Source organism: Euleptes europaea, chromosome 6 (assembly GCF_029931775.1).
Source record: "Euleptes europaea isolate rEulEur1 chromosome 6, rEulEur1.hap1, whole genome shotgun sequence".
Lineage (NCBI taxonomy): Eukaryota > Metazoa > Chordata > Lepidosauria > Squamata > Sphaerodactylidae > Euleptes > Euleptes europaea.
In genome coordinates this window covers 41,567,579-41,591,555 of record NC_079317.1, presented here as the reverse complement: position 1 = coordinate 41,591,555, position 23,977 = coordinate 41,567,579, and the positions used below count along the sequence as shown (strand labels likewise).

The window sequence follows — 23,977 nt, the reverse complement described above, 5'->3', positions numbered from 1 at the left end:
CAAGTCTTCACTATTTTCTGCCAGTAATGTGGTATCTTCTGCATATCTCAAATTGTTAATATTTCTTCCACCAAATTTCATACCACCTTCATCTAAATCTAATTCATCTCTCCTTATGATATGTTCTGCATACCAACTGAACAGACAGAGAGATAAAATAGGTCCTGGTCTAACACCTTTGCCAATTGGAAACCATTTCTCCATATTCTGTCTGAACAGGAGCTACTAGCCACTTGTCCAGAGTACAGGTTGCATATTAAAAATGGGGCATCAGTTATTCACAACTCTCTTAATTTATCAGCTTAGAGGAACAGGCAGAGCCATCCTATAAAACAGCGGGGGGGGGGTCCCACTGATGCTAGCAATTTTTTTGTTCCTTCAAGTAATAGCTGACTTACGGCAACCCCATAGGGTTTTCAAGGGAAGAGACGTTCAGATAGTTTGCCATTGCCTGCCTCCACATCACGACCCTGGTACTCCTTGGAGGTTGCCCATCCAAATATTACCCAGGGCCGACCCTGCTTAGCTTCTGATGAGATCAGGCTAGCCTGGAGTCCCACTGATGCTAGCATTACATAGTCAGAATTATCTATTTATTTATTTAATATTTATTCCCCGCTTGTCATCTTGGCTCAAGGCAGCTATGCATTGCCAGCAGTTATATATGCTCCCAACAAAAAAGGTGAAAGAAAAAATTATTTCACTTTAAGTAATAAATTATCTAGCAACACTCCAAGAATTCTTGACAACACTGCCGACACCCATCAATCATCAAGCAGGATGCCAACAATGCCTCCACATCAACCATGCATGGAAAGAGCCAGCCCATACACAGAAATACTGCAGCATCCTCAGGATATTACTGCGCCTCAGCACACACATGAGACACAAACTGAAGACACAAAGGCAACACAGCACCTTCCACAGTATGAGCTGCTGTGCCCACGCTGAAGAAGTTCTGCAGTACACTTCAGGGATTCCTACAGATGGGGTTTGGAATCTCTTTATACCACACACCCCTAGCTGGAAAGTAAGTGGCCTGGGACCAGGAAGAACACACAGAGACACTTCAGGAAGACAGTATAGGCATTCCTAGCAATGCTTCTATAAAGAGGAGGAAAATTTAAAAGGGATGAAGACCTAGGACAAGCAGCAAGGGAATGTACGGCTTGCACATTTACACAAAGCAACCCTATGATCTCCCCAGCACCTCAATAGACTACTGAGATGACAAATAGAAGATAGGATTTCAAGTGATGGAAAATGTGGTAGAATGAAGGCAAAGGTCAATTTTTGATTGCCTGGCCAGCAATAATTTCATCAGCATCAAAAACGCGTAGGTGGAACAAGCCAGGCAGGACTAGAACACACAACACAGATGCCACAAAGCAACTCTCTAACCTCACAACCATAGGAACACACAACAGAAAGACAGCCACAGGGCATTTGTAGTGCCTCATTAGCCCTGCCAACAAAACTAGCTATATACATTAAGTGTATAAACTCCAGTTAGTTCAATGATATTATTGATCCCTCACTTCTCATTGCTTCTGCCACTGCACTCTCTCAAGTATGCCTGTGTGGCTCTCCCACCACCATCTGCTGGATAACACATCCAGGACTTTGATGTGTACCAAACCCGTGCTGCCCCACAGGGCTAGGTTGTTATCTACAGCCCTTTCAGTCTGTTTGTTATTCAGTCTGTTGGAGACCTAGACCCTGCTGCAGGGTTTGTCAGTTCTATAATCTGTTGTGGCCATATAGATTGAGCAGATGGCAATAGGAACAATAATTGGTACACAGTATAGTATGAAATAATAATTGTATAGCATCCAGGAAAAAGAGATGTCATCGTGAAAATGTATTGCTGCACTACTGATAAAGCCTTCCCAAATATTCAGGATTAATTGTATTTATGTGTCTGTCAAATTTCAGTCCCATCTTCTAGGAAATTAGGGTGGTATACAGAGGATTATTTTTATATTATCATAACAACGAGTGAGGTAGGTTTGGCTGAGAAATCATGACTGTTCCAAGGCCACCCGTGAACTTCAAGGCAGAATGAGGATTACATTGTATTCTATAATGAGAGATACCAAAGAGTATCTAAAAAATTTATAGGATATTCTCTAGTTATGTATTTTATTGATATGAGATGTGTTTGAAAATTATTTAAACCCCATGATAATAAAATCTCTGATAAAATTAATACCACAGATTAGGAAATTTACAAAAAAGGCCAAGAGGGTGTCAGTGTGGTTAATCAGCAGAGTCAAGGAAGTTGTGAAAAGGAAAGAAGACTTCCTTTTTGAAAAATGGAGAGTCTTGACCAAATGTGGATGAAAAGGAGTACAAACTCCAGCTAAACAAAAGCAAGTTGACAAGAAGGAAAGTGAAAAAAGAACTTGAACATATTTGAGACTATAAACACTTATTTATATACATCAGATAAAGGAAACCAGCAAAGGAAGCAGCCACGCTGTTAGATGAAGCACTGAAAGGATTAATAAAGGAGGACAAGGAGATTATCAAGAAGATGAATGGATTCTGGCATCAATCTTCATTGTGGAAGATACGAAACAGACACCAAATACTTGAAATTATGCCAAAAATATGGAAATTGACACTAAAATCAGCTTTTTTGTCTATTGGAAAGTAGCCAAAGTAACTGTGTGTGTGTGTGTGTGTGTGTGTGTGTGTGTGTGTGTGTGTGTGTCCTAGGAAAATTGGGAGAAATCATTATTTAAGCATTAGAGCATTGTTAAGCATAATAGAGAACAAGCGTTCGGAATCAGTATTGCTTCAGCAAATGAAAGTTCTACCTTTTGGCATGCTTTTCTTTGGGCCTGTTAACAAGCATATAGCTAGAGGCAGGCTTTGGTCACATAATGAGAAGACAAGAGTCATTGTAAAAGACAATAATTCTAGGAAAAGCTGAAGGCAACAGGAAAAGAGGAAGACCTAATGTGAGATGGATTGATTCAAGCCCTGAGCAAGGCTGTTAATGATAAAACATTTTGGAGGTCATTAATTCATAGGATCACCTTAAGTTGGAAGCGACTTGATGGCACTTGATGGCAGGTAGACATTCCAAAAAGCTTCAAAAAGCTTTTGACAAAGTTCCCCACTGAAGGCCCCCTAGGTAAACTTAGCAGACCTGGGATAAGAGGACATGACCTCTTATAAATTGGCAATTGAATCAATATATGGATAGATGCTTTAGGATCTGCTTTGAACCTATGCTACTTCAATATTCAGGGATGAACAATGAGGCAACCAAGATTGCAGATGATACCCAATTAGTGATGATGGTCTATCATTGCTATGAGCAATGGTGGCCAAATGACTGCTGCCAGAGACAGTGTGCCTCTGAATAATAATTATTTTTGGGGGGGGAGTGGGGGGGAAAGAGAAGCAAATGCCATAGGAGAGCTATTGCCTTAATGCTCTGCCTTCTGGGTTTCCTGAAAATATCTGGCTGGCTGCTCTGTTAAGCAGGATGCTGGGCTAGACAGACCCTGGGTCTGATCAAACAGTACCATCCTGATGTTTTTCCACGCATAGTTTCCAAGTGAGCCAGTCCTCTCGCCCTTGTGCCCAACTAAAGCCTTCAGTGGATCTATCTATCACAATTGGGGGAGGGGATCTCTTGGTTGATGGCACAGTAATACAGAAAAAAATATTTCCCTATCACTCTCTTTCCTAGCATTTCTATTTTCCGCAGAATTCAGTTCTCACTAACTTTGGCTACGCATTTTCCTCCCACATGCCTGCTAAACATATCTCCTTGCTGGAATTTGCAGGGGGAGGGGAGGGTTTCAGCGCTGAAAAATGTCTTCTATAATATCTGCACTGGTAAAGCACTTAGTATACTTTTACAGTAGTCCATCCAGTTGTAATTCCCTCCCCCATTCCTACCAGAAAGTTGTTTAGGATGGGTTATGAGGATTCAGCAGCCTCGCCAGATTGCACAGTTTGTCTGAAAAAAGTGCCCCCCTCCCCAGCCAATTCATATTACAAATAATTTTCTGACAGTTTTATGTAACTGCCATTCTGATTTCCCTCCCTCCAGATACGCAGTTTGACCGCCTAACCTCAGAAAAGGTATCTACAGCACTCCAAGAAAGATGATCAAGTTTTTTCTTATGGTGAACAAACAAGGCCAAACAAGGCTGTCTCGTTATTATGAGTACATGGACCTTCGTAAACGGACAATGCTGGAAGCTGAAGTCATCAAGCGCTGCCTTTCCCGATCAAAGGAGCAAGTATGTCTTTGGTTTTTTTACAGAATTGTTTATGGCTAGTGAGGAATAATGGTGAGAGTGTCAGATTAGGATTTGGCAGGCCCAAATTCAAATTCCCACTCTGCCATGGAAGCTTGCTGGCTGATTAGGATTGCCAGCTGATGGCTGGTGCCTAGCGGGAAACAAGGATGCAGGGACAGGGAGGTACTGTCAACACAACAGCATGAGGGCACTTCTGGGTAGGGTTGCCAACCTCCAGGTAATAGCTGGAGATCTCCTGCTATTACAACTGATCTCCAGCTGATAGAGATCGGTTCACCTGGAGAAAATGGCTGCTTTGGCAATTGGACTCTATGGCACTGAAGTCCCTCCCCAAACCCTGCTCTACTCAGGCTCCCCCCAAAAAACTTCCCGCCAGTGGCAAAGAGGGACCTGGCCACCCTACTTCTGGGATAAACCTGGAAATGATGTCACATCACTCTAGGAATCGCCAGAAACTCTGTGGTAAAATTAATATTAAGTAAAAAAATTAAATTGCCATTGGTGCAGTGATGTGATATTATGTCACGTCTGGGGAAAACCTAGGAATTGCTGACAATTTTTAAATTAATTTTCTTCCATCAGCTGACAGCAACGGTAAGAAGCAGGGGGTGCTGGTGGGAGGACTCCTGCCACAGCAGGAGCCCTGGTAATAGCAGGAGATCTCCAGCTAGTACCCATAGGCCTGGCTGAACGTCTCTGTCTTGCAGGCCGAAAAGGCTCTGGCCCTGGTTGAGGACAGCCAGACGCTTCTCAGGCCATCAACAAGTTGAGCGTAATGCTCTCTGAGGGGTGTATCTGGAGAAACAGTCCCTCGGGTATGATGGTCCCAGACCGTTTAGGGCTTAAAGGTCCGTACCAGAACCTTGAACCTGATCTGGTATTCAATCTGGAGCCAGAGCAGCTGGTGGAGCATCAGTTGGATATGTGCTGTCCAAGGGGTCCTCGTAAGGACCCTCGCTGCTGCGACCAGTTGAAGTTTCCGGAGCAGGCCCAAGGGCAGCCCTGTGTAGAGTGAGTTACAGTAGTCTAGCCTGGAGGTGATCTTTGCGTGGATCACTGTGGCTAGGTCCTGATGGGACTGGTAGGGCACCAGTTGCTTACCCTGGTGCAGATGGAAAAACACTGCCTTGGCTACATATGTGACCTGTGCCTCCACTGACAGGGAGACATTCAGTAGCATACTTAGACTCTTGACAGTAGGTGCAGGTGTTATTTGAACGCTGTCAAGAGTCAGCTGCGGGTGCCCCAACCCCTGCACTCCCGGCCCAGTCACAGGTCCTCCATCTTCGATGGACAACGTTTCAGCCAGCTTTGTTTTAACCATCCTACCACAGCCTCCAGGTATCTGGGAAGGCATCCATCAACAGGAGTAGCTGGGTGTCATCAGCGTACTGATGACAACCCAGCTCGAAACACCAGACCAGCTGGGTGCTGCTGTTTTCAGTTCTTTGGTTTACTCTATAATGCTTTGATTAATTCTGGGCTACTCTGTACCCATACATGTGCTCATAAGGACACCATTATTTTCAAAATTGCTAGCCACTACCTCTTTTAACAAAAACAACTCCAAGACTGCTGTTAAATAATAGAGGCAAAATCTTCAACAAGACAGTGGGGGATTTTACAGCCTGGAGCCACTGCCTTTTCGTTCCTGCTAAAATTACTTTTCTTCAAACTCCTGAAAAAGGCTATAGCCCCTGGTTGAGATAGTGAAACATAGTAAGGATGAGGGTCTAGTAGCGTTTCCAAGCTCCCCACTTTTGGAACTGTGAAATAAAATTAAAATGCACTATAGACATTGACTTCCTGCAAACTTTGTTAGTTTACCTCATTTGTAGCTGCATAAATCAGGTATCTAGATAAATGTCTAGAGCTATACAATGGGTAGAAAATCCCATTGGGATTAGGTAGAAAATAAAGACGGATGAAGCTGATTATATTTAATGGCAAATCTCACATGGCCATTGGTGACTAGAATCATCAGGCAGCCATCTGTTTTCTATCCCACCACTTATGGTGGTAAGGTTTCCAACCTCCAGGTAGTAGCTGGAGATCTCCTGCTATCAGAACTGATCTCTAGCCGATAGAGATCAGTTCACCTGGAGAAAATGGCCACTTTGCCAATTGGAATCTATGGCATTGAAGTCCCTCCCCTCCCCAAACCCCGCCCTCCTCAGGCTCTGCCCCCAAAACTTCCTGCCGGTTGCGAAGAGGGACCTGGCAACCCTATATGGTGGATTGTGGCATCAGCCAGAGCCTGGGCCTTTTCCATCCTGACTCCTGCTTTGTGGGGGGCACTCCTTGGAGATCTTCAGAGGGGTGCTGCAAGACCCACTTGTTTGCCAGGGCTTTTGAGGGCGGTTTGAATGGCAGGCATCTTTTAAAAGGGTGAGGGATGAGATTTGGGGGGTTGCTATTTTATTTTAATTTTAACTGAAAATGTTTTAAACTATTATTGTAAGCCACCTTGAACCACGAGGAAAGGTGGGATACATGTTTTGATAAATAAGCAAATAAAATTAATGTGCATTGCTCTGTGTTTTTTTCTTTCTTTAGTGTTCCTTCATTGAGTACAAAGATTTTAAGCTGGTATATAGACAATATGCTGCCCTTTTCATAGTGGTTGGAATTAATGAAACTGAGGTACGTATTATACTTTTTACCTATATAAAGATAAAAATAGATGGCTTAAGGGCATCTTTATGTATTTCTTTTGCCTCACTTTCCTTCTGATTTTCAGAAGTCATCCAGTCCTTCACACGAAGTCCATTCCTTCTGCATATTATCTCTCTCATAATTTAACCAAAGCCACAGAAAAGAAACAAACCCTACAATTTCTTAAGAATTCTAAAAGCCATTCCTCACAGTGGTAGTATTTTCTGGAAGCACTCTTCAGTCTGTCTATTTGACAGAGTTCAGCTCTCGGCAGTGGTCACCATTAGGGGCTTAGGGGTGTGGCAAAGACAGTGTTTTATCACCTATGCTGAGTTCACCAGGTGGCCCCCTATCAGTCACGCTCTGACCTTGCACCTGTGATCCATACAACGGTCACCTCCAGATTAGAGTACTGCAACGCGCTCTACGTACAGCTGCCTTTGAAGACCCTTCGGAAGCTTCAGGCGGTCCAGAATGCAGCTTCTAGATCGCTGACTGGGACCCCCAGTCAGCACATATAACATCTGTATTTCTACATTTGCACTGGCTTCCAGTCAGGTTCCAGTGCGAATTCCAAGTGCTATAAAGCCCTAAATGGTATGGGCCAGCGTGGTGTAGTGGTTAAGAGCGGTGGACTCTAATCTGGAGAACCGGCTTTGATTCCCCACTCCTCTGCATGAGCGGCGGACTCTTATCTGGTGAACCGGGTTGGTTTCCCCACTCCTTCACATGAAGCCAGCGGCATGACCAGCTAGTCACAGTTCTCTCTGAACTCTCTCAGCCCCATCTACCTCACAAAATGTCTGTTGTGGGGAGAGGAAGGGAAGGCGATTGTAAGCCGGTTTGAGTCTTTTTTTAAAAGGTAGAGAAAATTGGGGTGTAAAAACCAACTCTTCTTCCTCTTCTTCCATCTTACCTGTGGGACTGCCTCTCCCAGCATGACCCCTCTGGCCTCCTTAGATCATCATCGCAGGGCCTGCTACAGGTGCGTGGCCTGTGAGTTGCCCACTTGTCAACCACCAAGGTGAGAGCATTTTCAGTGGTGGCTCCTTCTCTCTGGAATCAGCTCCCAGGGGAAGTTTGTGTCCTGCGGGATCTTCCATCATTCCATATAGTACATAAGGCCACAGAAGTGTTCTTAGTATTTCAACCTCTGCTTCACATAGGGTTGCCAAGTGGCCTTTAATAGAAACCTAATGCGTGGAACTGAGCAGTTGAAGCTTTTCATGATAAATATCCCATTAAACTTCTATTAACAGGAAATAATGTTTTTATCCAGGCCTATTGGCAACCCTACTTTCTAGATGAGCTACACTTAAGGGCTGTTGGAGTTCACCTCTGTGGCCCCTTTTTCAGACCTTTTAATCTCCCCAGTCTCTTTCAGCTAAAAGGTATGTTTTGTACTTATTTGGTGGATGCAGCAAATCTTAGGTTGTTAAAATTAGGCTCTTGGCTTTGTTTCAGGAGTAGCCCATCCATTAGGTGCATTAAGATTATTGCTTCAGACCCTAGAAGTGAAGGGCCCGAGCCCTGTTGCCACCCTGTCCACAGTTTCAGGGTCCACCATAGCCAAGTGAGGGGCCCATGGAAGGCCTGCTTCTTTTCTCCATGGGGGGGGGGGTGGCTGGGGCAGGCCCTCCTTCCTTTCCCAGGCTGTGGATGGGCTAGGGGGTGGGACCTTTTTCCAGGGCCATTTTGTGCCTCCTAGTCTGACCTAGGGATGCTAGCCTCCAGGTGGGACCTGAGGATCCCCCAGAAATACACCTCATCTCCAGACTACAGAGATAAGTTAGATGCTTTGGAGGGTGGACTCTGTGGCATTATACCCCACTGAGGTCCCTGTCCTCCCCAGGCTCCATCCCCAAATTTCCAGGAGTTTCCCAATCTGGATCTGGCAACCCTATCCCCTGCTAGTAGCCAGGGGGGACCTAGCAACTCTAGTCTGGCCCCATTGAGAGATTTGGCACTGTGGCAAGCCATAGCCCCAGTCCCAGTGAGGGCAGCATGAGTGGGGGTGGCTTCTGTACAATGTGAGAGGGAGGAGGATGGTATCAGATATTCGTAGTGCAGGGGGAGGGGCAGAGGGCAGCAGTGGCAGCTTTCCAGTGGTGCAGGGGGGGGGGGAAGATGGCAGGCAGCAGCTTCCCTGCAGGCAGTGGCTCCCCCTTGCAGTACAGGGGGTAAGAGCAGGTGGTGACTTCTCCCCTGCATGAGGAGCAGTGAAGTAATTTGCCTAGAGCGCCAAAAATTCTTGGGCTGGCCCTGTTTTGTTTCTACATTTTTCTGAAATATTTAAATATACCAAAAATAGTTTAGTCTACCAGTTCATTTTTTATTTTGATGTTTTCAACTGAATTTCAGAACGAAATGGCTGTATATGAACTAATTCATAATTTTGTGGAAGTTTTGGACAAGTATTTCAGCAGAGTGGTAAGTATGATGTGGAACCAAAAACAGATCTGTCTGTTTTTCTGAAAGAATTGTTTTTTATATTTATCACACTGTAGACGTAGCAATTTGACATACCACAGCTCAACTGCCATGTTTTTATGCACCAGGGAACAATTCATTGCAACTGATGAAAAGGTGCCTTGTGTATTAGTGTGCTGCTTTATCTGCTTATGATTTTAGTTATCTGTTTTCATCACTACATGTAGACCAATAGAGTTGACTATGGACATTCTGATCCATCATCTCTACACATGTAGAAGCACAATATGTGCAAATGGGATCATATCAGCAGGATCCTCCATGTACAATATTTGGAAATGCTCCAGATGTGTAATGGAGGCAAGAGGACAGCTTTTGTATGAGTGAGAACTCCTCTGTATTTACACTGTAGCAACTAATTAAAATGTCAGATTCGCTGCCAGAGGTTGTCATGATGGCCACAAGCATAGAAGATGTGAAAAAGGGATTCGAAGATTTATGGAGAACAAGTCTATCAGCTGCTACAAGTAGGGTTGCCAGGTCCCTATTCGCCACTGGCGGGAGGTTTTTGGGATGGAGCTTGAGGAGGGCGGGGTTTGGGGAGGGGAGGGACTTCAATGCCATAGAGACCAATTGCCAAAGCAGCCATTTTCTCCAGGTGAACTGATCTCTATCAGCTGGAGATCAGTTGTAATAGCAGGAGATCTCCAGCCACCACCTGGAAGTTGGCAACCCTAGCTACAAGCCATGCTGACTAAAGGGAACCTCTGTGTTTAGAGATAGCAAACCTCTCAATACTGGTTCCAGGAGGCAACATCATGGGAAGGCCTCAGACTCTATGCCCAGTTGTTGGTCTTCCAGAATACCTGTTTGGCCACTGTGTGAGATGGGATGCTGGACTAGATGGACTCTGGTCTGATCCAGCAGGACTGTTCTTATGATAGTTTATGCTCTTTAAGCTGAATACCTTTAAAAAAAAGGAATCAGCCTTCTCCACTAATATGGACAAGATGCTTGGAGGAATCTGTCCTCCTACATCACTGTTTGATCCTCACCCTTCATTATTTATTTTGAGACAGAAGAGATTATTACATCAAGACAGAAGAGATTGCTGGGTAGATCCAGGGGGTAGTGAATGCTTCATTAAAGGACAGGATAGTACTGTCTCTAGAGAGGCAGTTGTGAAAAACCCATCTCTAGATCTGAATTATCATCTTCCAACAGGTAGAAAATACTCTTTTTTATTCTTTTTTGGCAAAGTGCTTAAGCATTGGTCATGCCATTCCAGGCATTCTTGTATAAAATGGGTTGAGCTATTTCAATCCCGCTTCTGACCTGGTTTTGAAAAAGAAACTGCTTTGGTTGCCCTGATGGATGATCTTTGCCATGAGAAAGAGAGAGGACATGTGATATTGTTGATTCTCCTAGGCCTCTTAGCAACTTTTGGTACTATCATCAATGGTATTTATTTTGTCTCTTGCTCTCTTAGACATCTACATGAAACATTAGGAGAAATATGTGGGGGGTTTGGAGTGAGTTGTCAGCAACACAGAGATAACACCCAATTCTATATCTCTTTTTTAACAATATAATGTGGGGTAGTAGATATTCTGAAGAAGTGCCTGGAAGTCGAAAGGGGCTGGGTGAGAGAGATGTTTGCCAAACTCCAGGTGATTCCTGGAATCCTAGAATTACAACATCTCCATACTACAGTGATCAGTTTGCCTGGAGATAATGGCTGTTTGGGAGGGTGGACTCTATAGCATTATACACTTCTAAGGTCCCTCCCCTCCCCAAATCCTGCTGTCCCCATGTTCCACCCCCAAATCTCCAGGAATTTTCCACCTAAGACTGGCAATCCTAGTGATAGACAATAAACTGAACCTTATTCCAGGCAAAACACAGGTGATGTTAATTGACAATATAGTCATACAAGTCCCCAAAAAGAGCAGGTTTGCAGTTTGGATTCATTCTACCAATGTAGGCTCAGTTCCCTCTGTGGCTGATGGTACTTGGGTCAATTTCAGTGGCCTTACCACTTGTAGCCCTGTTTTGAAAATCATGATTTGGCCACAGTTACTGTATTCAGACTGTATCTAGGTTACTGTTTTGCAGTCTTGGACGATGATTCAGAAGCTGCAATTTATATAAAATAGCAGTAAAATTGCCTACTGGTACAGGCTTTAGGGGGGAAATACCTGTCCAGTAATGAAAGAACTACTATAACTGCCAGTTTGCTCCTAGGCACTTATTTAAGTTAATGCCTTTAAAAACAGTGATTCCCAACATGGTGCCTTGGGCACCATGATGCTCTCCAGTGTGTTTCCTGGCACCCATTAGCTTCTTTCCCAAAGCAAAGAGACAATTGTGGTTTTCTTACACTTTCTTGGTGCTTCAGAAGGGCTCAGGAGGCATCAGCTTTGGGTCTGCAGCGAGCACTCCTTTGGAAACAGCCGTCTCCACCAGAAGAGGATGCATAGCTTGGAACCTCGTAATATTTTGTTGAACCTTTCATTGTTTTATAATTGGATCCAGTCATTTCCTGATGGGTACATCCGCCCCATGGCAGCCATTTTGGTGGGCTACATGATATTTGCACTAAACGTTCCAACTGAGGGTCCTGTCTGGACCTTTTTGAACACCATTTTCTGACGTGAGGTAGGTGTTTCCAAGCACCAAGGCCTTCTCTGCTGCAGTGCCTTAACTTTAGAATGCCCTCTCCATAGGCACTGTACTCTGATGAATTTTCAGTGAAGGATAAATACATTGGATTGGATTTGGTGCAGTGTTTTTATGGGTGGAAGGATTTCTGCCTGCTTAGCATGATTTTCTTGCCTCCCTGCCCCCCCCCCCCCAATGCTGTAGGCCAAGGAATAGTGTTTTGGGAACATCTCAGGATACAGGAAGTAGAAAGTTGAGGAAGTTACACTTTGCAAGTGGAAATCCTTCCACCCATAGTAACACTGCACTGGATCTTAGCCATTTCTTTTTACCCAAGCATTTTCTTGAGGTGAGTTTTTTGGTTTGTTTGTTTACCTCTGAACCTAATTTTAGTCTTTATATTGGCCTTGATTTTCATTAGTCATGCTGATTTTGCACTTTGTCAGGTTTTATACTAATTTTACTTCATATTGTGTGTGGGGGGGTAGCTGTTGCTGGAAATAATTTTTTTAAAATTATGTTGTTTTTATATTAGTTCATTCATGTTGTTTAGCTCCTAGTCTTTTTCCACCATTGTGATTTACTGTTGGGGGTGGGTTATGCTTGTGTTTATTTTGTTTCAATTGGATTTTTTCTGTGTCTTGTTAGCTGCTTCAGGAATCAAGTGATTAAGAGTGTGGGTTAGAAACACTCTAAGGAAATAAACAAGCAAACAGTGCAAACTGTTCAGATCAATTACACTTGAAGCCCATTGAAACCAGCGGGCATAGACTGGGGTAACTCTACATAGGATTGTACTGTAAGCATGTGGTCCATGCAGCCTTGCACAATGCAGCTGTCTGAGCAGATACTGGTAGTCAGTATTCTGAACTTTCACATTGCCAGTCAGCAGTTCGAGGGGAGAAGGGGAGTCCTGAGTTTGGTGCCCATTCGTGCTGCATAGGAAGTCTTGATTCAGTGGTCAGGAGAAGCAGTAGTCATCGGATATGTTGACCAAGGGAGGGGGATGGCTCATGTGGCATGCTTTCGACCAGGAGAGACCCTGTCTATAGGGTTGCCAACCTCCAGGTAGTTGCTGGAAAAATAGACACCCCTGTGCAAGTAACACAAAGTTTAGGAAATTAGCACAGACACTCAAAATGTAACAAAGTGCAAAAGGTATATTAATATGCTATATAATTATACAAAGAAAAGGATTCTAACTTACTAATATAACAACTACATCTATCCTAAACTAAAGTGCAATGATTCATCACAATGGACATGAAAGTCTCAATAGAACAAAGTTCAAGTCTCCATACAGGTTAGTTGGTAGAATATTCACAGTAATGAGATATAGTGCTGATATAACAATGTATTCTTCTTATTTTCTAGGATCCTTCACCAAGGTATCTGAGCAGGAGAAATATCTGAACAGGAGCACTATATCTCATTACTGTGAATACTCTACCAACTTACCTGCATGGAGACTTGAACTTTGTTCTATTGAGACTTTCATGTCCATTGTGATGAATCATTGCACTTTAGTTTAGGATAGATGTAGTTGTTATATTAGTAACTTAGAATCCTTTTCATTGTATAATTATGTAGCATATTAATATACCTTTTGCACTTTGTTACATTTTGCTTGTCTGTGCTAATTTCCTAAACCTTCAGGTAGTAGCTGGAGATCTCCTGCTATTACAACTGATCTCCAGCCAAAAGAGCTTCGGCAATTGGACTCTATGGCATTGAAGTCCCTCCCCTCCCCAAACCCCGCCTTCCTTAGGCTCCACCCCAAAAATCTCCAGGTATTTCCCAACCTGGAACTGGCAACCCTACCTGTCTACCTGATTAGAGTGTAAAAGCTTGGCCTCTTGGAATTACTTATACCAAATAGTGGCAGTGATTTCAAAGTCAATGACTATTAAGTAGTTAAATGTGTGGTCCAAGAGTGTACTATTCTGCATTCCCCCCCAAAAAAATGCTGCTAGCTTGGGAGTTAGGGGAATCTGAGCTGAAAAGGGGATTGATAACTTACTCCAAATTCTGTGACTCCCATTTTGTTTCTCTTGGAACACCAGGGAAGAGTCTGATATCTGAATGTAAGCTCTGCAAACGCCATTAGATAAATATAGCACTTGCAAAGAATTTTTGAAACTCACAAACCTAAAAATACTGAGATGACAAAATGTCTCTCTAGTAAAGGACAGATGTTCTTTTCTTTCCCATAGTTTGTTCTCTTCTCCTCTCCGTTACCATCCTAGTTTAGCACACTGCCTGGGTTCTGCAAATGTGATGTTAATTTAGGACAGATATTTCATGTTTGTGGTTTTCACCAGAACATCTCTTTGGAATGAACGGTCCAGTTTGCAGGGGTTACGTATTTATTCTATGCGTTACATGCTGTCAAAATAGAGCATGGTACGATATGTGGCTTCCTTAATCCACCCTGCTTTTCTGCATTCCTCAGTTCAATAGCCCAGCAGTTCTGAGCAGGCACAGTCTCCATGAGCTGGTGCAAGTGGTAAATTGCTATTAGGCAGCATCCTTTAGCCTATAGATAAAGTTTCAGAAATAGATACACAGCATGGCTGAATGTGCTGATGACCACAAACTAGCCAACACAAGTATGAGAAAAGCATATGGTGTTTCCTTACTTGGAAGATGGCTCCACGTCCCCTGTGCATGTGCAAAGTAGAACGGAATGACTGGCCATTTATGCAGGGTCAGTTTTGATGCTTGCTCAAAGCTGTTTTTTAAAATGCTACCTTTAAAATGCCTATTCACGGTCCTGATGCAAAAGGAGACATTCCACCTACCCCTCCCCACTTGCCTGCTCTTTCATTCCTGTTTGCATAACCATTAGCAACCGCCGTGTGCATAGCTAACACGTGGCTGTAATTTTGCATGGTTCCTTGAGGGGATTCTTCACAGCGAGGGTGGAACAAACACAAAAAGGTGATGTTAAAGGGGCTCTTAAGAAATGCGAAGCAGGTATGCGCCAGCTTCGCAGTCACTTCCTGAATGAGGAATGAGCGTGAAAACTAAAAAAAAAAAAATGCGGGGCAATTCAGCCTGGAACGCGCTGCTAATTACCAAGCATAAATGGCCTGTGTTAAAGCACTGCACCTTTCGCCTAACACACCAACAAAGGTTGTGCTGTTTAGAAAAGACAGAGGACAGTGTCTGTCCTGAAGTTCCTCCACCCTAAGGTGATTTCTCCCAACCGAAGCGGCTCTTTGCTTGGCTTCTCAGGCTAGAGGAAGGCTTCAAACATTGCTTTGGGGAGTGGTAGGATGCAGGCCGTTGTCAATTATATGCATTCCCACAATTTGGCACAAATTCAGAGAGGCATGGAATTTGATTTTGGAATGTGATAGAATTGAGCATTCAGAGGCTCACAGCATTTCTTAAAACAAATTAAAATTAGATCTATGGTCCTTGGGTCGGCAAAGGTAGACCTTTATTGTGTGGTCAATGGTTAGTAAGTTTTCCAAACCAAAAGAGGCATTCAGTAAGATTCCGAGGTTGTTGTTTTTTAACAGTCTTCTGTATAGAAACCCTATTGAAATCAATGGAGGCCTTCAAGATTGATTCTACTTAGGATCTTTAATTTGTTAATTTAAGATAATGGGAATAGTTGTCAAGTATATATATTAGATTGGGTCCATCTTTGTTTTCCACCAGCAAAGTGGCACCAGGGATTTTTTTTTTTGCTGATTCCCCTCTTATCCTGCAGACCCCCACACTGGTCCCAGTGCTGTTCCTAGGGGTCCCTTTACCCCCACCAAGGGAAGCATTTCTGGGAGTGTGTCTGGCTACAGCTGGGTATAGAGGCAGGCACATTCCATTTAAAAAAAAAACTTTATGGATAAGAAACTATATTCCCGGAGATAGAAAAGGCAAAGTCCAGTATCCGGTATCATTGTGAAAAACTGTGTGATAAAACCAGGACAGATCAAACTGTTCTTGAAAATATCTGCTTGTGACATGACTGGTACTCTGTAATGATCACTGAATGAAACAACATCAATCTCAACCTAACTTCTTCTTTTTTTCCCCTTTCCAGAGTGAATTAGATGTATCCTTTTTCAGTTTCGCCAGACTACTTGCTGTTGTTCTTTGTGTTTCCTGCGCCTTCCTGCCTTTGCAAGGCTGCTTGGCATAAATTGAATTAAAGTGGTGCCACACTTTGGATTTAGCCAGCCTCAGCAAAGGAGAGCGATCCAGATAATGAGCAGAGACAGTGTGAAATCTTTGCATAGTGACTGTGGCAGAAGTTATTTCAGAAGGTACCTTGTTAAAGGTCATCTAGCTATTGCAAAAAGAATGGAGGGGGGTCTCATAATAGGCATCAGTGCCCTGGGCTCCATTTTACTATCATGTCTAAATATAGAGCATTGCATCATCCACAAGGGCTGCATGCAGGTGCGTGAACATGATAGCTGTAACGCCGTCTGTGGCTTTGCAAAGGTGGAGCCCATACCTGAGCAGTATCTGGCCCTGAGTGTTAACAGCATGGTTTATCTCAGGAGAAGGAAGACGGCATCTGCCTGTCACGGCTCGTGTCGTTAAGGGGTCTACACTCTTAGAATGTATCACTTACTGAGAGGTGAAATTATCTTATTCAGCGGGACCTCACAGACAGGAGTCAATGATAATTCCCACTACTGTAGGCTTTCTATTGAAGTGTGCCAGAAAATTTATAAACAAGGAACTTTCTTTAAATAACATTTATTTCACATAATATATATATATATGCATGTGAATATTTACACACTCTCAAAACATGTCATAAAATACATTGATATACGCAAGCAGTTTTAAACAATCTTTGTAAGTACTTTCTATGTTTCATAATATTTCTCTCTATATGAGAGTTCAGACCTTGAACTTGTAACTTCATTTCATTCAAGAATATAACAGTTACAGAAATCCTGTTAAAATATGATTAGTACAATGGGAAAAGACCTGTTATAGTTAAAAGCATCTTAATTCAGAGTACCTAGAATATAAAACATAACTTGTATTAAACCAAAGTACAACTTTATACTATTTCCAAATCTCTCCAGCTCATATGCTTAGCTTAGGGAGATTTGTAAAGGACCTAACTCATGTTTAGGATATTCATGTGTTTCAGTATGTGTTGGCATTACCCAATGCTGTGTGCAGAGGATAGAATACCATAAGCTTTGTATTTAATCTGTTCTATGTTTATGGACTTCTGATCATTGTTAAGATCAGGAATGCTACATACATGCTAAAAGTATGTGTGTATCTTAACAGTCAGCAATGCAGAGCTTATGTGTTATGTATAATTCATTATGTGTAAGCTTAAGGCTGTATTAATGTTTTATGGAAGATTCAGTTATTCTCTGGCTTTGCCAATTTCAGAGAATATGTTTACCTGGTCAAGAGTCTCCATAAATAAACCTACATATGTTTTATGTAAGCATATTATATGTGCCTTATGCATTACCACAGAAAACAGAGGTCTTCCTTTCTGTTCAGGAATATCTCTGGCCTCTTACCCTGAGAAAGTTCTGAAGCCCTTCTGTTATTTAGAAAAGACTTCTGAACAGAGAACAGAGAATTATCTATATGGGATCTATATAGGACATACAATCCTCATGCTTGCCAGCATTTAGAAAGCCAGAACAGGATCAGACAGATCTTCTTTGAGGTTCCATTAATCCTTGCTAGGATCAATTGAGGCTCAATATACCAAATATGGTGAAGATCCAATACACTTAGACTCCCATCTCCAAGGTAGAGTGCTAGGAGTTCTAAGGTCCCCATCTTTGTCATGGAGCAGCCTGCCAGCATTTCACTTCAGATTCTAGCCTTTATGAGAACTAGAATTGCTGAACTGAATTCCCTTTCAAAAGGGATTTCTAGCTTTAGGCAAGAAGACTGTAAATCTATTTTATAATATGCAAGAAAGAGTGAAGCCTGACAAACAGAGTCGTCTTCCCTCAATCTCATTAGGTTTTACATCTTCCAAGATGGAGAGAGCAAGGCCAGACAGACTGAAGCTGTCCTCCAGTTACTCTCTCTTAGTCTCACGCAAGAGACAGAGAAAGATTGATAGCCAGACAATCGCATTGTCCTCTACCAACATTTCTTTCCAAGTTTTACATCTTTGAAGATGTGGAGGGGGTGAAGTCAGATAGCCTAAGCCATCTTCCGTCAACTCCCTCTCCCTTCTGGCAGTTTGGTTCTGGCTTAAAGCCAGTGGCTTTTATTCTCTCAGACCAGTGGTCATCTGAGCTGAGAGGCTAGAAGCTTCTACCCTGGATGGCTACACTAATACCTGTATTCTTGCACCTGCCATGGTCACACATGGTGGTGGTGTGCTATTGTCACTTGGTCTGTGAAGAAAGCCCTACCATGTTCCCGGCATTAAGTCATTAAGTTCACAAGTGCAAGGTCACAATCTGTTATACTGTTTGAAGACGGGGTCTGAGTCATTAGATGGTAGCATTATTCCTTCCTTCACACGGCAGCTATCAGAGGGACTAATCTCCAAGGCAGAAATGACCTTCTTGTTAATGTCAAGAAGGGGTGTAAGCACCTCGGATAAGCGATGCTGATATTTTTCCAGCCACAACCATCAAGCCGGCAACATTGCATATCTTAACCTTGTAGTTTTGCAGTTTTATTAATCTCAGAATAGTTTTAGCCAGCATGACCTTTACTCCACTTTATTCTCCACATAAATTCTGTTCAGAGAAATAAGCCTCTATAAACCTTTTACTTCTATGCTTTACTCATAAGATTAATAGGAATGCCACAGGTACAGGCTCCCTATCACTCAGGCCTGCGACATGCCTGCCTCATTACAGTTCTAGTTTGGGCTCCTGGATCCAAATCACACCTGACTTTCCCCAGAATTTGTTTTTACAGACGCTGCAGCTTCCAAGCAGCTATTTAAAACCTTCAAAAGGTTGTTTCATATCGAAAATGCCCCTTAGAATCCAGAGACACGTCTGCGCCATGGTGACTGAAGCTAGGCAATTAAAGGATGACATTGTCAATGTGGGCCCAATTACATCGTAAACAGCTATTTGTTTAGGAAGCAAATTTTATAATGAAAAGGAGGCTACATAACATTTAAGCTTCTAGTAGAAGCTCATTAGGAATCATTAAAAATACACATGGAAGAAAATGCTCCAAAAACAGTAAGAAACGAAATAAAAAGTATAAATGTCTCTTTGTTAACTGAATAGGATTTAAACATTTCTCTCGCATAAAGTAGAATGTGAAGTGCTGCTACTTAAGAGTGTTAGTGCATTTGACAAGTCCCAGATTTTGTGCATGGAGAAGTGGGTGGAATTTTATTAAGCTTTCAAAACAACTGCAGTAGGTGCTGATTTCCGGGAGAGATGAGTCACAAAAAAAGAGAGATTACAAAAGCAACAGTTGAAAGTTATCACAGCGGTTTTATGTAGCAAAACTTTGGTGTGGGAGTAGTTAAAATTAAGTTTAATTTCTGTAGTTCAAATTAGGTTTCAGCTGTAAGCACGAAGTTGGCTTTGTGACGAAAGCGAGTTTTCATGCAAGAAGGGGCTAGAGAAAATTGTATTTCATGAAATTAAAAATCCAGGTTTGCCAGTCCAGCCAAGCGTGAAATGCTGCCTTGGCTTCCAAAGAGCATGTTACGATCAGAGATTTTCTAGAGAAGTTGCTGAAGCTAGTGAAGGACTTTCAAGAACTTGCTTTCATGGACAGTGCAAGTTAATTTTCAACTCTTAATCCAGAAAGGCAGAGTCAACACTCGCTGCTCTAACCTAAGCATTCCTTGCCATTGTAATAGTTCTAGTGAAGCTTGTTCAGAGACATGTGCTAATGAAGATTTCTTCAGTGACTGAAAAAGACATGTCAATCACTCAGTAACATGTTACTTCATAAATGCTGTTGACAGGAGGTGACTCACGCTAGATATACAAATAATCACTGGCGTTTAATACAGCCATCTTGTATTTTACTAAAATAGCTTTCACAAATCAAATGAAACAGGCAGTATATATTTAGGGACAGATCTTTATCAGCCAAATGTTCATAAAGTCCCAGAACATTTCAAATGGTGTATTTTAATGCAAGGGGAGTTCCCTTCCCCTTTTCAAACTTTTTTGGTGCAGTAGTCAGAAGGGAGGGAAGGTGGCATGATATAGCCCAATTTCGTCAGATATTGGAAGGTAAGCAGGGTGACCTCCAAGGAATACTCTGCAGAGGAAGGCAGTAGCAAACCACCTCTGCTTCTCACTTGCCTTGAGAGCCCCTTGCTGGGGTCGCCATAAGTCGGCTGTGACTTGACGGCACTTTACACAAACAGATAGTCAGACATGCACCTGGGATTAAATTGCCACATAGGCATATGCTTATAGAGTGGGTTTGGGGCCAAGTCACACTAAGCTTCCAAAGTGATTATCAACTTCACCACGTTCTGGAAAAGATAAACAAGCACGCTCTATATTAAAGCTAATTAATTGAGCCAGTTAACTTCATTAAACCTACTGTAGTTTTTTACAGTGCAATCCTAAAGAGAGTTAAGCCAGTCTAAACTCATTCATTTCAATGGGCTGACTGGAGCAACTGCTTCAGATTGCACTGTCACTGTATGGTAATAGTGTTGTACAAAGCAAGCAAGTTCGTCACTTAATTTTTAACCAAAGGTTGAACAGATGGTGTTAACCGTATGGGAGTGGCACCATTTAATTCCAGGGCACAATGGGATACAGAAGAGGGCCAAGTGTCTACTCTGCACATGTTGCCAAGAACAACATGGCAAGTGTAGAAGGATGGCCTGAGGTGGTACCGATTGCAAGGCTGCAGACACTCGATTCTGTCGCCCGTGAAGTACTCACAGGTGGAATGAAGAGTAGCTAGTTGTGGAATGTTGCCCGACAGGGAGTGGTTAGATCGTATCTCTGTAGGACAGAAGAGGAAACCTCTTTGGGTTTCCCATCATAAAGCCAGAGTCCAGCTTTCTCCACAGAAGCTTTTTTCTAATACTAAGATGGAATGTTGATAGCAAATCTTGAACTACCGAAACCGACTTTTAGATTTTGAATCACTGTTTCTCTTGTTTGGGAGATTTGTGAATTGATCCTAAATGTATGAAGCTGCTTACAAAATCAGACAGTTAGGTCCTCTGGCTAGTTATTGTCTACTCTGACTAGTAGCAACTGTCTTGGGCAATGGAAGGTCTTTGCACTGGAACCTTCTGTATGCAACACAAATGCTCTATACTCCTCAGCCATGGCCCTCTCCACCCTATAAAATGGCTAGGTACCGGTACTTTTCCAATACTGAAATATTTGACCTCCATATAGATTTTTACATCCTACAGAACCTTTATTGCCATAGTATGAGGTCAACAATGTCTGACCAACACTGTAAAGGAGGCATGTCTGCAGTAGTTCTAACCAAGGATGGTGAAGGTGTTATTTCTCAAACAATTGTGATATTTTTTCATAATACAACTGTGTGCATGTTAAGACATCTCTGGAAAGATGAAGACATTTGAAAGCTGGATGCTCACACTTTAGCACATATGTTAGGGTTGCCACCTGAACAGTTCCAAAATTAGAAAAATGATGTGAGATTGTAAGAAAATGACACCTTACATGCATTAGAACATTACCAGTACTTTATTAGAATATACCACCTTTGAGAAGAACAAGCTTGTCATGACTTGTCAGAAACAATACTCCCACATAAGCTTAGATGAACAAATCTTATAGGTACTGGCAGCAGCTGTCCCCAAGTTTTTACTATTTATTTCTTAAGCTGGTGTCTTGAGTAGTTGAAGCTAACATGCCAGCTGGACAGATGGGACCAGTCCTTTGGTCCCTGCATGGTCTGGCTTTGGTTGAAGATGGTGGGTTACGGGCTAAGAAAAAGACCATGTAAACCAGGAACGTGGTGCAGCTGCTGGGTAGATAAGCAAACTCTCCCTCCTGCCATGGCTTGATTGTTGATTTAAATTAAGGATGCCTTTTGCAGCTATGGTGCATCTCTTCTTTTCCATGGGCATTTCTGTTAATACTCATTGAGGCATAGTTCCTTGAAATAAAGAACAGGTGGGAATCCTGAAGTATGCAGGGGAAAACATTCTCTGTACACTTGAATATTTATTGATTTAGGAAAGTTATATACTGCCTTTCCAGAGGTTTGATTTTGGAGGCTCACAAAGTTTTAAAAAAATTAATTAAAACAAGCACCATAATAGTAATAAGTGGGTGATTTTTTTAAACTGTCCCTTTCCATTTGAAAGAAGAGTGATCAATAGGAAGAAGAGGGTGTGATTTTCTTTGAACTCTAACCTGGAAAATTTGCATATAGAAGCTGTCACGCAAGACAGATTTCACCTATCATTGATTTGCCAGAGAAGCATTCATGAAGTATTGGGAAACAGAGCTGCTGGCCAGCTGTGTTCATTTTGACCACTGAGTATTTCTGGTGTTTTGATCCATCAAATGGCAAAAAATATTTTAAAAACTTAAAAGACCTTTGTGCGGTACTCTAAAAAAAAAAATGACCACATGTCATTCTGAATGCACATTTCAACAGATTACAATAGCAGTTGAAATTCACATTACCAGCTCCTGCTTTTCTTTTCTGTCCTACTTTTAGCTTGTATTGCTTTTACTAGAGTCCATCTCAGGAGACAGGGCGCTCTCCCACCCCCTTTAAAGTTTAAAGGCACAAAGTGATACAGAGGGACTTTCCATTGGCTGCCCAGCAAGTACATAGTTGAGCAAGAATTTAAAGCCAAGTCTCACAGGTCAAAGTTTGGTCGTATTTTCTGCTAAATATTTTATACTTCAATGTACTTTATAAAGGCAGGGGGGATCAGTAGTGTTAAGTTTCCCCAAAAGCTTGGGCATATGCAGTGGAACTTTTCACAATTTATCTTCAGACATAATATTTCCAGTGATCAAAAATTAGTGATTTAACTATTATGCTGCCTAGCAAAGATAGCCCAGAAGTTTTTTTGGGGTAAACTTTTATTTGTAGGTTTGATAAATAGCAATTATCCTCATTAAATTGCAACTGTATGTTTCTGTTTCTGTTTAAGGATGTTTCTGTATGTTTAATGTATGTTTCTGTTTAAGGATGCAGCATAATTATTTTATTTATGGATTAAAAACTTATTTTCATGTTACTGAATTTGCATTGAATATTGTGCTGAAGTTAGTCTATTCCTATTTAGTTCTGGTCACTGGTTATTAAAACAAATACCCTTAACTTTACATTATACAGATAATGTTCAAACTGGACAGAGTACACATTATTTTGGATGAAATGGTATTAAATGGATGCATTGTGGAAACCAACAAGAACAGAATTCTTGCATCTCTTCTTGTCCTTGACAAAATAGCTGAAAGCTAGAAAGACTAACCAGCGAAGGATATATTTGCACAACATTCTTCAAATATGAACAATTAACTCCTGAACATTCCAAAGCCTAGACTTGCTGCTAGCATTAATGGTCTAAACTGAACCTTTTCCAGGCTAAAATGTGACTAATACAAGCAAGTGCGAATTCCTCATTCATACTCTGCTTTAAGATAACAAAATGTTTAATTGTATAACGAGTAATTCAATTTGAGATATAAATGGATGCTTGTATGTACCTTTATCTCTTTGCTTTCTGGAGGGTAATCATGCCTGAAATCATGCCCACCTTCACTTCAGCACATGAAGCTGCCTCTCACCAAGTCAAACAACTGGGCTATCAAAGTCTACTCTGACTGGCAGCAGCTCTCTAGGGTCTTTCACATCACCTCCCATAATACTAGCTTGAGGGCACCCAATGAAATTGATAGGTAATAGGTACATGACCAAAAAAAAAGGAAATATTTAATGAATGTTAATCTGTTTGTAGCAGTAAAGAGCAAGAGTCCAGTAGCACCTTAAAAGACTAAGAAAATGTCTGTCAGGGTATGAGCTTTTGT

At 42.1% G+C, this 23,977-nt stretch overlaps 1 protein-coding gene across 1 annotated transcript; it reads left to right on the top strand.

Annotated features, from left to right (window-relative positions):
- Positions 1–4,084: 4,084 nt before the first annotated feature.
- Positions 4,085–23,436, top strand: AP4S1 (adaptor related protein complex 4 subunit sigma 1). Its single transcript, XM_056852153.1, has 5 exons — positions 4,085–4,265; positions 6,843–6,929; positions 9,303–9,371; positions 16,084–16,095; positions 23,283–23,436. Exons 1-5 carry the CDS (start codon positions 4,128–4,130, stop codon positions 23,409–23,411), a joined length of 435 nt encoding a protein of 144 aa, XP_056708131.1. The 5' UTR covers positions 4,085–4,127; the 3' UTR covers positions 23,412–23,436.
- The last annotated feature ends 541 nt before the right edge of the window (positions 23,437–23,977 follow it).